The sequence below is a fragment of the Scophthalmus maximus genome, chromosome 1 (genome assembly GCF_022379125.1).
Source record: "Scophthalmus maximus strain ysfricsl-2021 chromosome 1, ASM2237912v1, whole genome shotgun sequence".
Classification (NCBI taxonomy): Eukaryota; Metazoa; Chordata; class Actinopteri; order Pleuronectiformes; family Scophthalmidae; genus Scophthalmus; species Scophthalmus maximus.
Window position 1 is genome coordinate 6,652,840 of NC_061515.1, and position 14,006 is coordinate 6,666,845.

Below are 14,006 nucleotides of genomic sequence, written 5' to 3' on the forward strand. Positions count from 1 at the left end.
AAAGGAAAAAGACAAGCGCAAAGGTTGACTAGTACTGCATAAAAAAAAAAAATCAAACAATAACTGTACACGAATTATGGCGCGCGCCGTGTGCAGTCCCGGCGACACACTTGGCTCGTCCCGTGGAAATAAACAAACTTAATTTGTCACATGGCTAACAAGGCAACGCAGAAAATGAGAATAAATGAAAAGTGTCGTCCAGACTCGCCTCCAGGCACGATGTTATACTGTCGTACTGTGACCGTCGTACTGTGACTCCGACAGCTGCCGTCACACACCAGTGCTGAGGTACGACGAGGCAAGAGTCAAGTAGAAGAAAAAAAATTCTATTGATTAACTCAACCCAATTAGGTTGGTAGGAAACTATTGAGGCATCCCTGTAGTTTCACAGTTGTTTTGCAGGGAGCTGCAAAAACACTGTCGTCAGTGGCGTGCAACGATGTTTACCCACCGCTCAATACCGTGAATGCTCTTCCCTCAACGTGTTTAATGCCTATTTCACAATCATTAGTATTTTTTGATGGCGTCGTTGTCCATTTAATTACTGCCCTTGCTCCCCCGCTTGTCTGCCGTAGCCCTAATCTGATCAAACCGTCTTGATGGTTTTGTTGTTGAGCAGAATAGTTAAAAATAAAAATCGTCCAAATCACTTTTGAGACGTCGACGTGAGACAATGTGTCGTAGGCGCCTGGGCTGACTCCACGCCGCTTGTGCTGTTCACTTCACACAACGGCACTACATATATGCTGCACTGAAAGTGGTTTCGCTGTTGAGTCCTGCCTCTGGGCCAAACATATCATTATGTGTGTGTGTTGTGTGTGTGTGCTGACAGGAGAAGGCTGTAACGAAATGCAGCCACACGGATGGGCAGAGTGGCAGAAGAAAGTCTCAGACGAGCGGCCGCACAGTGGCTGGAAGGCAGTGGCGTGCTTGTGCCGAAACAGGTCTTCAGAGTAGTTTTAATTGCCCACGTCCCCCCAATTGTCCTTGCGTTCTGCATTCTGCTCCCCGTGCCCCCTTGTTTCCACCGCAGCGGACTTGCCTTGTCTGCCGACCCCTCGTCTCTTTCCGCCACACGCGCGCACACAGCTGCAGTCAGAGGGCACGGCGAGTCTTTTCACGCATGGCTCACTGGTGCTTATGTAAGAGCACTACTTAAACCTGGTTACATCACCTAACAGGCAGCACTGTGTCAGTGGGTCACTGTGCCACCTAACCGCCGAGCTACATACACTCTATATTGGGCCCTCGGGGGGCCCCTTCGCTGGGCCTTTTGCGAACGGAGCATCTCTGTGTGCGGTCGAGCATCCGGGCACAAATTCCGTAGGGTCATTCAGGCGTGTAAATGAGCTGTGCACGTTGGGGAAATTCATCTGATCGTGTGGTTTTTGTACGACAGAGAATGGCATTAAAATGATAGCTGCGATTTAATTTCTTCCCCCAGTTTAAGGGATTCCCCACACTTGCTATTATGGTAAATGTGACATTGCTGTCCTGACAGAGAGCCGGTAGGGGGCCTCTCTGTTTCAAAATTATACTCCTTGTGTATCCTCTTCTCACCCTTTACCCCAGCTTTTGCTCTCTCACACACGCACACGCACACACACACACACACACACCCCAGAGCCTTGAACGAGGGCAGGACCGACCACTCCCACTGTTCTATAGTGCCGTGAAAAACACGAGAGGGGGCGAGAGACGCAGACAGAGAGCGGAGAAGAGAGAGGGAGGGCGGAGCGTAGCTGCGCTGAAGCCGAGCCCCTCTATGCCTCCGCACGCAGAGTGGAGCAGACGGCACCAGCCACACAAACACACTCCCCTCTCAGTTACATCCACAGTCACACACATACCGCACAAACGCACGCACGCACGCACCACCACTGCTGCCACCACTGTCAGCACACACACACACACACACACACACACACACACACACACACACACACACACACACACACACACACACACACAGTGACGGCTGCCAGGCGCAGTGGGAAGCAAGTCGTCAGGGAGAGAGCTTGAGAAGAGAAGAGAAGGAATCGCAGAGGGGAAGAGAAGAAAAGAGAAAGAGAGTTTGGAGGAGGCACCTTGTGGATCAGAGGGGATTTTCCTCTGTGTGAGTGCGCGTCCGGATAAGGCTGTCCGCTCCTTGCCGAGCAAGGGGACTTTTAACCGAGGCTTTTCCTCTTTTTGCTCATCCTCCGAGCCGGGCTCCATCGATATCTACCTATCCATCCCCAGAGCTTAAACAAAAGAGGGAGGGCGTGAGTGAGTGAGAGAGAGAGAGAGTGAGAAAGAAGGCAGTCACAGCTCCAGCTCCAGACCACCCTCTTTCCTCCTCCTCCTCCTCCTCCTCCATTCGTGTGTGAGTTCATCGCTGATTTCACTGTCTTTTGAGCATAGAGCAGAGGACAGCGTGTGTTCTCCAGGATACAGCCGAGCTCCCGGTGGGATCAGGGTCTCGTCTGGTGTGTGTGTGCGCGTGTGTGTGTGTGAGAGAGAGAGACAGAGAGGGAGAACGAGACAGGGAAACGGATACACAGGGAAGAGAGAAAAGAGACAGAGGGAGCCGAGAGAGAGAGAGAGAGACTGGAAAGCAAATTGAAGGGGCATGTTTGGGGCAGCGGAGAAGAAGTGAGTCTGATTTTTAGATCAGAGAGTGCAAGGAACCTGCAACAGAATCCCATCCGATCCTTCCTTCCTCCCACTCCTCGCCCTCTTCTTCTCCTTCCCTCTCTCCGTCCTGCTACCGGATCTCCCCTATTGTTTCCGGCGTTGAGACTTCGATCCTTTCACATCTATCCTTCCTCGCCCTCCACCTCCTCCTCTCTACACCGACACCTTGTTCTGACGCCACTCCAGATTCCCAGTCTTCTTTTTTTCCAGTACTCATGGGAAGAACGGTTTTGTGAGGCCCCCCCCCCCCTGCGAGCTCCCAGACAAGTAGACGGACTAATATCCCAAGTACTATCTGTCCTTCTATCCACCCCTCCTCTTTGCGTTGATCACCCACAAACACACACACACCCACACACACACACACACACACACACCAGAGTAAGAGACCGTTCTCTCTCTGCATCCTCGACTCTTGGAACGCGGTCGTCTAAAGGATCCAGGCCAGCCCCTTTGGAGTGATCGCGCCCCACCAGCGAGCTTCTCTCTCCAGCCTCCAGGACCTTCGATTGGATTCCAGCTACATGGGAAAACGCTTGGAGCAGCAGCCAATGTACCCCAAGACATACTACTACCCCCACTATCTCCACACCAAGGTAAGCTGGTCAGGGAGGTTGACCTATTTTGTGCCTCTAACTCCCAAGTGTTTGCGTGTTTTAAATTCGCATTATTGTTCCGTCTTTAAACCGTCTGCCCCCTCTTTTGATTTTTTTTTTTTTTCCTTCCCTTTCAATACCAGATCAGGACAAAATTCCTTTTTTTTTTTTTTTTTTTTTTTAACCAAGCCAGGTAAAGACCAGAATTGAGACACTTCAGGATACCGTGCGGGCACAGTTTGAAAAAGAGCGGAGATAGGTGTTGAAATTGCCTCGCAAGACATCTCGCTAAATCGCACTCAGCTGGGTTCTTCCTTTTTTTTTTTTTTTTCTGCGTCCAGGCTGAGCGCCGAGCCACTGAGAGAAAAGAGAAAATATTGTAAAAAATAACATTTAAAGGACAGTGTGTTAAGATATATCATTTGTCATGTTGAAGGGAGCCTTCGCTGCTGCCTCGCTTAAATGGAACAAAGAAACGATCGCAGGTGGACGTTGGGCTGCTGTCACACATTGGAGACGTTTTCACTGCTTGCCATTTCTTATAACGCATAACCCACCACCACAACTTGGGGGTAATGTCACTTTTACGACAAGTACTGTACGCACGAGAGCTGGTGGTGACGGAGAGAACACGGGAAGTGGTGCGGCGTAGAGTCAGGAGCAGTCGTCTTCCTAATCGGAAGGTCGGGGGTTCTCTTCCAGTCCACATGTCCAAGTGTCCTTGGGCAAGACAAAATTGCCCCTGACGGCTGTGTGTGTATATATATATATATATATATATATATATATATATATGTGTGTGTGTGTGTGTGTGTGTAAAAAGTAAAAAAGCAGTATATGACTGTGATGTTAACATGAAAACATTTACATAAAGGCAGTCCTTGTACCAGGAAGTAAAATGTCATCTGGTCCAATACAGCAGATACCGATCAAAGTAATGGAGCTCGGTCAAGTATAAACCTACTAGAGTATTTTATTCTGCAAAAAATTGGAAACTGCCAGTTGGCTTGAGAAAAATTTACTGTTGCATCTCTTCAGCTTTGGTTCGGAGAGGGAAATTAATATTTCCAATTAGCTGCGGGATACATTGGCGGATGACATGTGCAGATTGTTTTTGCAGCTTGTCAACATTACCCACTTATCTGCTGATCTCAGAGCTGTGCACATTAACATCTGGGGGCTGTCTGATGTTTTTTAAGAGTGTGCTCAAGATGAACAAACAGAAGCTGGGAACTGTTTGTTAAGGCACATCTGCGAATCGGTCGTAATAAACAACGCCGACGATGATAAGCACACATTTTTTGTTTGCTAATCTCTAAGAGTCAATGCATGTCTTCCACTCGGAAATCTAAACTGTGTTGTTGTCTCTAAATTTCCTCTTCATGAAAAGCTTCAAAGACATATGGTTATGGTGTTGTGTTTGTTTCTTTTGCTTATTCGATTCTTCCCATCTAAATTATGAATTAAAATGACAGCACAGGTAATTGATCTTCTTGATGAATTCCATTCTTTAGACAAATCATGCTTTAAACAACTTTGACAGTGTTTTGCTGGGAGCATTTTCATCATTCATTTTTTTATTAACACAGCTTTTTTTGTTTTACCTCTTTATCAGTCTTGTCGCTGAACAAAATAAAATGCATGATTTTAGGGTTTATCACACAATCAAGGCTCAGGCACATGTATGTTGTTGGATTAACTTCAACATTTTCATGCACGTGTCAAGCTGTTTTTATGTGCACATACGTCCCCATGTCAGACTTCTGTCTCTTGTCCTATGATTGATCTCCATCACTTAAAGGTCATCTCATTTCTCTCAAGTATCTGCAACAGGCATCTGGCCCAGACCATCACTTCATTCCTTACACTCCATCCCTCCCTCCCTCCCTCCCTCCCTCCCTCAGTGCTGTCAAGGTCAAATCAAATTGGATCCTACCTTCCCCAGTGTTCCCTCTCGGCTGCGCCTGAGCGTCTGTGTGTGTGTGTGTGTGTGTCTGCATATACATCAATATATTAATAAATGTACGTCGGCTTTGTATCCGTGAACGTGCACGAGCCTGTAACTTTGTCCGTCGATGCACGTGTGAGCGTGAACTGAATTCATATGTATTATTTGAATTCTGTATGAGTGCAGGCGACTATCCTGTGTGTGTGTGTGTGTGTGTGTGTGTGTGTGTGTGTGTGTGTGTGTGTGTGTGTGTGTGTGTGTGTGTGTGTGTGTGTGTGTGTGTGTGTGTGTGTGTGTGTGTGTGTGTGTGTGTGTGTGTGTGTGTGTGTGTGTGTGTGTGTGTGTGTGTGTGTGTGTGTGGCCTCTGAACACTGGCCCTCCTGCCTGACCCCATCTCAGTGCAGCTTGCTGTCATTAAAGCTCTCTAGGTCCCAGAAGAACAGTGGTGTGAGTGTTTGTGTGTCAGAGGCCCCATAAAATAGCTCAGTTATACATATATCTGTATGGACCTCGACAACAACCTAGTGTTTGATCTGCCTGACGTGCTCTCTGACTCAGATATGAGGAATATCTCTCTTTGTGTGTGGCCTTCACTGCCTTACATTGGTAGTCTTAAAATGGACACATTCATGCACACATGCACAAGGCAGTTATGAAATGACTTGCTTAAACTAACAACACTTAGCCAGATGACAAGAGGGTATGTGGAGCTATTAAACAAGAGAATTGCTCCTGCTTTGCCTCCATAATGGGCTATAGGTACAGTTAGTGTGCATTAGCAGGGGTCAGGGAGGGACGGCGGTCCCTCTTACGTGAGCTGGTCGCCCCTTATTGGTGGACGTAAAGAGGGTTCGAGGGGATCAGGGGGAGGATTATTGCGCACGCTCATCTGCGTCGTTCGGTCCTCTCGTGTGATATGTTCAAATGTAACCGGTGGGTATAGCCGGAGGGAAAAGCCTCGGCTCAAATCTCTGCCCCTCGAGTACAATCAATGTTTACGATTTTCTTAATTGGCCCTGTGAGCTGGTTTCAGCTGGCATATTGTTGATGCCTGTTGTGTTGCTCAGAGGGGCATGATTTACTCAAAGCATTTTTTTTTTTTTTATTGCATTTTGCAGGGAATACAGTCTGTGAAATCCCTAACTGGACCATATCAGAGTGCAAGACAAATTACCTAAGCTCGCGGTTGTTGCTGACTTTGTGTGATCATTTTCCCAAGGTTTTGGGAAATTGTCATCGCGGCGAATTTTTACAGCAGTTGCAACGGAATCTGACATGTTGCCCACTTATGAAAGGGATAATGTGACGCACATGGATGTTTGGTTCTGCCCGAGCTCCTCATCACCCCCACACACATCTGTTATTTCCCAGAGTAAAACTTTATTTGAGATTATATTTGAAAACATTTGACCGGCTAAACTCTTCCTTAGATAAGTCAGGCACTCGTGTTACCTTGAGTTTAAATAGTGAAATGTCTAGTCAATCTCGTATCTCTTCATTTTTCTTATCTCAAAAAATCTTTACACCTCTCTCTCTCTCTCTCTCTCTCTCTCTCTCTATATATATATATATATATATATATATATATATATGTGCTTTGTGTGAACTTTAATTCATGTATACACGCCTCTGACTGTAGTCAAGCTATTCAAGTTTGTGTGTGAAAAAATAATTTTTAGTTTCTGATGATGATTGACTGAGGATGTGAATCTTTGATTCTAATCATTAAGAGCACAATGAGAGAGAGAGAGAGAGAGAGAGAGAGACAGAGGGGCAGAGGGGGTCACATTATCAACCAGCCGATCCGTAGTTCACAAAGGAGCTTTAATTCGGGTAATGTGGAACAGCGCTCATTTGATACCCGAGTAATGACACACGTGGACACGCCCGGGGATCTAAATTGAATCGCCAATCCCTGCAAAAATGAGCTTTCACATTCAATTACTCTTTATTTTGGCAGCAAATAAATATGTTCAGTGGGTCGGCCATGCTGCGATGGGTAGACACCGTAAAGGGAAGGGTGGACGGTGGGGTGACGCGCACAGCGTGCATGTAACATATGTTTAAATACAAAAAACTGATTACTCATCCACTGATCTCTTTTTTTTTTTTTTTTGTCCTGACTTTCACGTCTCTTCCTTCCAAGCTTCTGCTCCTCCTCCTGTCAAACAGAAAGTACACACACACACACACACAAGCGTGCACACACACATACTGTGGTGTGCAAAGTAAACAGCGGTTATAGGCGTTACAGCCCAGCATGCATTCTGTTCGTGCCCTGTTTCTCCTCACACGCCAGCCTGCCTGTGTCAGGTGTAGTTTTACAACCGACTGTATCGTCCTGTGCTTGCTGTTATTCTCAGCTCTGCTCTCGATAGCATCATATGCCATTGTAGAGAATAGAGAAGGGGCCTTATGTTACCTTCTTCTAATGCCCTATACCCAGTCTCTCTCTCTCTCTCTCTCTCTCTCTCGCTTGCTGCCTCTCTCCCACTGTGTTCTGGGCTCTCTCCGTCTCTCTCTCCCTCTCTCCTACCATCTGCTCAGTTTGCCGGGCACGGGTAGTTTTTACTGCTTAAAAGGGACTCTCCTAACCGCCCATATATGTCCATTTATTATTCTCCGTGGGCTGTTCTATTTTTGTCCCGGCACAGTAGCGGCCGCTGACCAGTGCCTGCACTTTGTTGCACAGGAGTGAAATACAAGCCGGAGCGGGTCAGCGCATGCACATCGGGGATGAGAGAGGCTCACCCCTGCCAGTTTCTTGTTTTGTTTTTTTTAATAGAAAAATATGCGGAGGAGGCAGAGTGACAAGGAGGATAGAGGAGAACAAAAAGGGATGTGAAGGAGGACATGTTGTTTAAAGAGAACAGACGGCTGTGGAGCGAAGAATCAAGAGGAGCACGGAGAAGAAGGGGAAAAAATAGATAGCGATCCAAAGGGAAATAAAGAGTGATGCAGTGGAGGAGACAGAGTTGTTGGCTGGGTCAGGGAATAATGGTGCTGCTGCATTTTTAATAGTTGGCCACTTTGTAGCGACCCTTGTCTAATGGATTCTCTGCCTCTTAAAAGCTCCTGTCAGAGCCCTCTCCCTCAAACGGCTACACCACGGAAATTTGCTGAGGGCTCCTGTAGTCCCCAACACTTCCTGATTGAATGTCCAATTATCCCATAGTTTTCATGGCAGCCGACGTAATTCCAGTAAGCAATGCGCAGATGATTTGACAGATCATGTTTGGAGCTAAATTGACTGACAAGGGAGCGGCGAGAGAAATGCTGCGGGTCATGGCTCACGCCGATGATGTCACAACTGCGAGATCTACGGCTCTGGTTGTCAAGTGTGCCGGCTTTTAGAAAAGGCTGTGCTGAGTGCCTGACCAGGACGCTGTGGGTGGAATGAAAAGGGAAAGGCGAGGAGCACAACCCTCTACCGGTTAGCCCGTCGGTGTGTTTGTGTGTGTGTGCGTGTAATTGAACAGGGCATGGCCACTGGCCATGAGGCTGATATAGTTTCCGGAGACAGATGGAGAATCGGTCCACATTTCATCATCCCCAGTACAAACCGTATATCCTATCATATGGATTGTGGTCAGCAAATATATAGTCACTACAAAATGTTCAGACGACTTTCCGAGGTTGACAGATTTTGATACAGTGTCGGAAATGTTGATATTTAAAGTACATGTACTTGATGTCCAAGATAGATGGTTCAGATGGGGTTTCCTTTGATCCGGAGGAGGCACAGAGAGTTTTTTTGCAATGTCCTTGTGACCCAGCAGTCTAATACCTCACGCTTTATGTGTGTATTACATGATGTGTAATTGTGTAATCATGCATTTTACGTGACACAGTGTTTGGTGTCTAAGGATTCTCATTGTGTGTCTACTGATCCAGAAGTTGCTCATTATTTCCCAGTATGATTATCTATATGTTTTTTTGACTTGACTCAGACCCTCAACATCAACTTGTGTAAGTGAGCAACACTATTATTTTTCAAAATTGGGGTTTACTGGAGTTCACTGTTATCGTTGTCATTATCTCCTAACCTGCTATTTCCCCCAAATGTTGCACTTTTCTCTATCGAAGTCTGTATCAGTAATTCAAAGGCAGTTTTGTATCAAACGCTCTTTCTGCATTTTGGGGGTCGAAGCAATGTAACTCTTCATGAAGTATTATCCTCTGTATTTACTCATATATCCTCCTTTTATGTTTTTTAGCCCCTACAAATAGTATCACTTTTTAGTTATTCATCTACAATGAATTTATTAGTTCAAATTTTCCTGATGCTCATATCTATTTTACAAAATATTTTTTTTTTGGGGACAGGAAAAAATAAATCCAAAAATCTTAGTTAAACAAGTGAACATCTTGCATTCAGCACTGTTTCTTACAATGCACATGTGAAATATGACACTAATTTGTGTTCACAGATCAAATATTCTTCTACAAAAACACAATTTGCATGCACTGTGGCCGCTGAATGCACGATGTCATTATGACTATAAACGTGGGAATTTCGGTGCGCAGATTCCTCATTCTCATTTTTCCCTCATCGCGTGAACTCCCCGGTGAGACTGTGTGACGGGCTGAGGTGTGTGAGGGTTTGTGCGTTGGTGGGCGAGTTATCCCTCCATCGGGGACCAGAGATATAATTGAAAGAACGGCCTTGGGGATTTTTCCTCCATATGTTGTTCCTTCTACTACTTAGCTGTTGCTTTCCCCCTATCGCTCTCTCTCTCTCGTCTCTCTCTATTACTTCCTGTCTCTCTCTCGTCTCCTTGTATCTGTTACCTTTATCTATTCTTGTCTCAAGGCAGTGCACGGGAGACATCCCGCCCCTGCATCCCTTTTGCGCAGTTAGATCGAATAGACCTGTGATCTTTTTAGCCATTCGGGTGATTCTGGCTTTCACCCGGGTTTCTGCAGCCATACTTCAGTTTACTCCCATTTCACAGAAGGCTTTTTCAACGCCCTCCACAGAAGTGGACCCGTTGAGTCCAGCCATTTGTGGAGAGAGGGGTGGAGAGTAAAAGGGCTGCGACACCTGCACCAAAGAAAGTCTGACTTTTCAGCGGAGGAAATGTGAAAACGACTCCTCGGGTTATCTTTTGCTGCATTCAGTGGAAGAAGTCCTCAAGGAATTGCTTTCAAGTAGCTGTAATTACCTGAGGATTTGAAGTTTTTCTTCTTCTCAGGCAGTTTGTATGTAGCACCTGGTCTCAGTAAACAGATCTATTGTGGCGACAGCAATGACTTATGAATCTACAGGACACACGCATCATAGTTTCTTTGACATTTGTTTGTCCCCATTCTAAATGTCCATAATGTCCAAATACAATTACTGTCAAATGAAATAGATATCCAGTATTAATAATTACTTTAAAAAAAAAAAAAAGACTATATAGGTTTGACACTTTGGCAGAGCTCCACAAACAGAAGAGCGTACCACTTGGGGGGATGACGGGAACTTAAGTTGAACAGAGGTTCGGCTAACTTCTCCTTTTCAGGAGCACGCCATTTCTACCTGCAAACTCTCTGCTCGCCTCAATCACTCGCTTCTATCGCGGTCTCATTTACTAATGACACACGGTGGACCTTTCAAGCATCGCATGCTTCACAGGCTAAAAGAATGCAAACACTGTTAATGTGAGGGGTATAATTAAAGCATGCATCTCTAATTACGTGTTGACTGATCACACCCGTCTAGTGTTTTGTGACGCTGCTGTAAAATGTGGCAAAGGGCTGTAAGTCAAAACCCCGAGTGAAGAGCAGTGCAGAGCCACTTGTGTCAACCATGAATCCAGCTTCAGCTCTCGGGGTTAGATTGAAGCTGTACCTGGGGACGGAACAAAGACCTCATCATTACACCCCTGTGTTTTGCACATATTTGCTTTGCCATCACTTATGGTAAACCTTAAAGCACAGCGCCAAAGTTAAAGCCCCCCCAAATGAGATCCTGGTATTTGCAGGGATTCCTCACCAAAGATTTTTTTCTGGACCAAATAACTGCTGGACCCCTGCTGGACTATTTGTGTGTGTGTGTGTGTGTGTGTGTGTGTGTGTGTGTGTGTGTGTGTGTGTGTGTGTGTGTGTGTGTGTGTGTGTGTGTGTGTGTGTGTGTGTGTGTGTGTGTGTGTGTGTGTGTGTGTGTGTGTGTGTGTGTGTGTGTGTGTGTGTGCTGAGGTCTAGAGCCCAGTGCTGCCACGTCCAAACCACTAAAAAGTTTAAAAAAAAAATCTGTAACCTAAAGATTAAATGTGCAGAACATTTGACAAATACCTTCAGCCCAAAGCGTCACATGCAGAACATAATGGTCTGACACTAAAATACCCAAATCAACTGGACAAAATCCTCTCCAAAATGGCTCCATGTGTAGGAATCCCCTTCAGTGCCAGTCAATAGTTATTATTTCAACTCAGCCCTAAAGCAGTATTCATCTTTTTAGTAGATGGGATATGAAAAACAACAACAACAACAAAAAACTGCCAAAAGATCAATATATTGTATGCTTAGAAATAGGAGTTTCTCTAAAAAACAATGACACATTCCACACAAAAAATAATTTCCAAACCCCCCGGAAAATAGTCAACCCAGGCTCATAAGGTTTCGTCAGTGGCTGCTTGCTGATGAGCACTTGCAAGGACTTTTTTTTCTCCAGCAGAACAGTAGGACGGCTCCAAGTGGGAACAAACTCCGGAGCTTAACCCCTGCGCTCCTCCTTTCACAGTCCGAGGGGAATAAATAAAAGCAACTGTACAATACTGCCGGGGTGTTTGCCCTGACAAGACAGTTCAGCTGGGTTACGGACACACTCTTGTCCCTGAGCCAGAGGTGGCTGACCAGGCCAAACATCTCCCATTCCCTGCTAATGAAATCCTGAATCAAAAAACCCTCCCTGCTCGGCTTGATCCCGCACAAATTGCACAAACACACAAACATAGACACCCACTCTCCAGAGTTCTGCTCAGCACGCACACACACACCCGCACACGCACACACACACCCGCGCACACACACACACACACACACACACCCGCGCACACACACACACACACACACACACACACACACACACACACACACACACACACACACACACAGAGCCCCTGCGGTCCCTGCCGGGGATTATCCTGTGAAAACACTCCCTTTTTTTGGGCCCCAGTCAAATTACTTTCCGTAGCTCTCCCTAGCTTTTACCAGAGGCTTCCTACATAACCGCGCTGTGCGCATGTGTGCGTGTCGGCTGTCGCCGTTTGCAGGGAACGCGTCCAAAGTGCATGGTCACTAATGATCCCCGAAAGTGAGCTGTTTATATTATTATTTTGTGTGTGCGTGTGGGAGAGAGAGAGAGAGAGAGTTATGTTGTCTGTTTGCAGGCTGGCCGGGTGTTCGACTGAAACCGATAAACAAAATCATGCTCCAAGTTGCTTCCTGTCGGCCTGCTGACTCCACCCCCTCGGCCAAGAAACATTTGGGAAGTTCTGCACAACTACTTCAAAGCTTTCCCCGCTTGAAGAACAATAGCATTGGTCATTGCCTAAATGCATAACATGACCTGTGGTCACATTTTCCCGACGGCCGCAAAGCCTCTCAGGGAGATGTGCATGTTTTCGTCTTACCGTACTTTCTTTTAACTACAAACGTTTCCCCCTGAGCGTAACCGAGTAGCCAAACCAAAACCAAAGTAACCAAAGCCCAACTGTAGAGGTGACAGGTCAGGATAATGCTCATGTAGATTGAACCAGTAAACGTTGAGTTCAGGGAGACATTTGTAATCACTTCCAATATGGACATAATTTTGTTCAGAGGATAATTATTTTCTTAACTCTGAGCCTGGGCGATGGCCAACGCAGCTGACTGGGCACAGATTGTTGAGGCACATTCAGCATCTATTCATCCACACTACCGGCTCCCCTTGGAGACTACCAGCCTTTTTCAGAGTCGTGTGAGATTTGTGTGTTGAGTGGAAGTATGTTTTGCTGTGTGTGTGTGTGTGTGTGTGTGTGTGTGTGTGTGTGTGTGTTTTCTCTGCCTGTGCTTGAGACACCGAAAGATGAGGCGAGAGTGCCAAAGGGAGACGTAAACAGAGACTAACAGCCAAAGGAGGAGAGGTGAAGTGTGTGCACGTGTGTGAGGAGGCTGCAAACTTGATTTAAGTGGAAGTTGAGGGAGGAGAGGGGATAAAAGGCCTGACTAGATTAGGCTGGCACACACCACGAGGCATGCCGCACTGCCTGGCCTTTCAGTGCACTGTGTGTGTGTGTGTGTGTGTGTGTGTGTGTGTGTGTGTGTGTGTGTGTGTGTGTGTGTGTGTGTGTGTGTGTGTGTGTGTGTGTGTGTGTGTGTGTGTGTGTGTGTGTGTGTGTGTGTGTGTGTGTGTGTGCGTGCGTGCGTGCGTGCGTGCGTGCGTGCGTGCGTGCGTGCGTGCGTGCGTGCGTGCGTGCGTGCGTGCGTGCGTGCGTGCGTGCGTGCGTGCGTGCGTGCGTGCGTGCGTGCGTGCGCGCGCGTGCGTCTGGGAGGCTGGTACTCGTGTGACAACGTCGAGGACGTCCAAATCGGGTTTGTGAGTGCATCTGTTGGATGCAGTTACTCTGCACCAACCATTGTTGGTGCAGCTGGACAGAAAAAGCAGCAGATTAGCCGAGAAAACGCAGCCACTATAAGAGAATACAATAGTGAGAACACTAATCACTGCTCTGACATCTTTGCAATATTCCTACTTTCTCAGTGTTTTTTATCATGGTGGGGCGACGGAATATAAATTACAGTCACTGCTACTCTTTTTT

General features: G+C 46.6%; 1 protein-coding gene across 9 annotated transcripts in view; it reads left to right on the forward strand.

Moving 5' to 3' along the window:
• LOC118313562 (RNA-binding motif, single-stranded-interacting protein 3) overlaps nucleotides 1-14,006 on the forward strand; it is a 144,028-nt gene that overhangs the window by 42,372 nt on the left and 87,650 nt on the right. Inside the window, exon 2 of one of the 9 annotated variants that reach the window (XM_035639846.2) lies at nucleotides 3,113-3,272. The exons of 7 other annotated variants lie outside the window; for them this stretch is intronic. In XM_035639846.2, coding sequence (XP_035495739.2) covers nucleotides 3,201-3,272 — 72 coding nt within the window. In that variant the 5' untranslated portion in view covers nucleotides 3,113-3,200. Of the gene's footprint in view, nucleotides 1-1,914; nucleotides 3,273-14,006 lie in introns of those variants that run through there. One more of the 9 variants, XM_035639767.2, reaches the window with a different exon arrangement.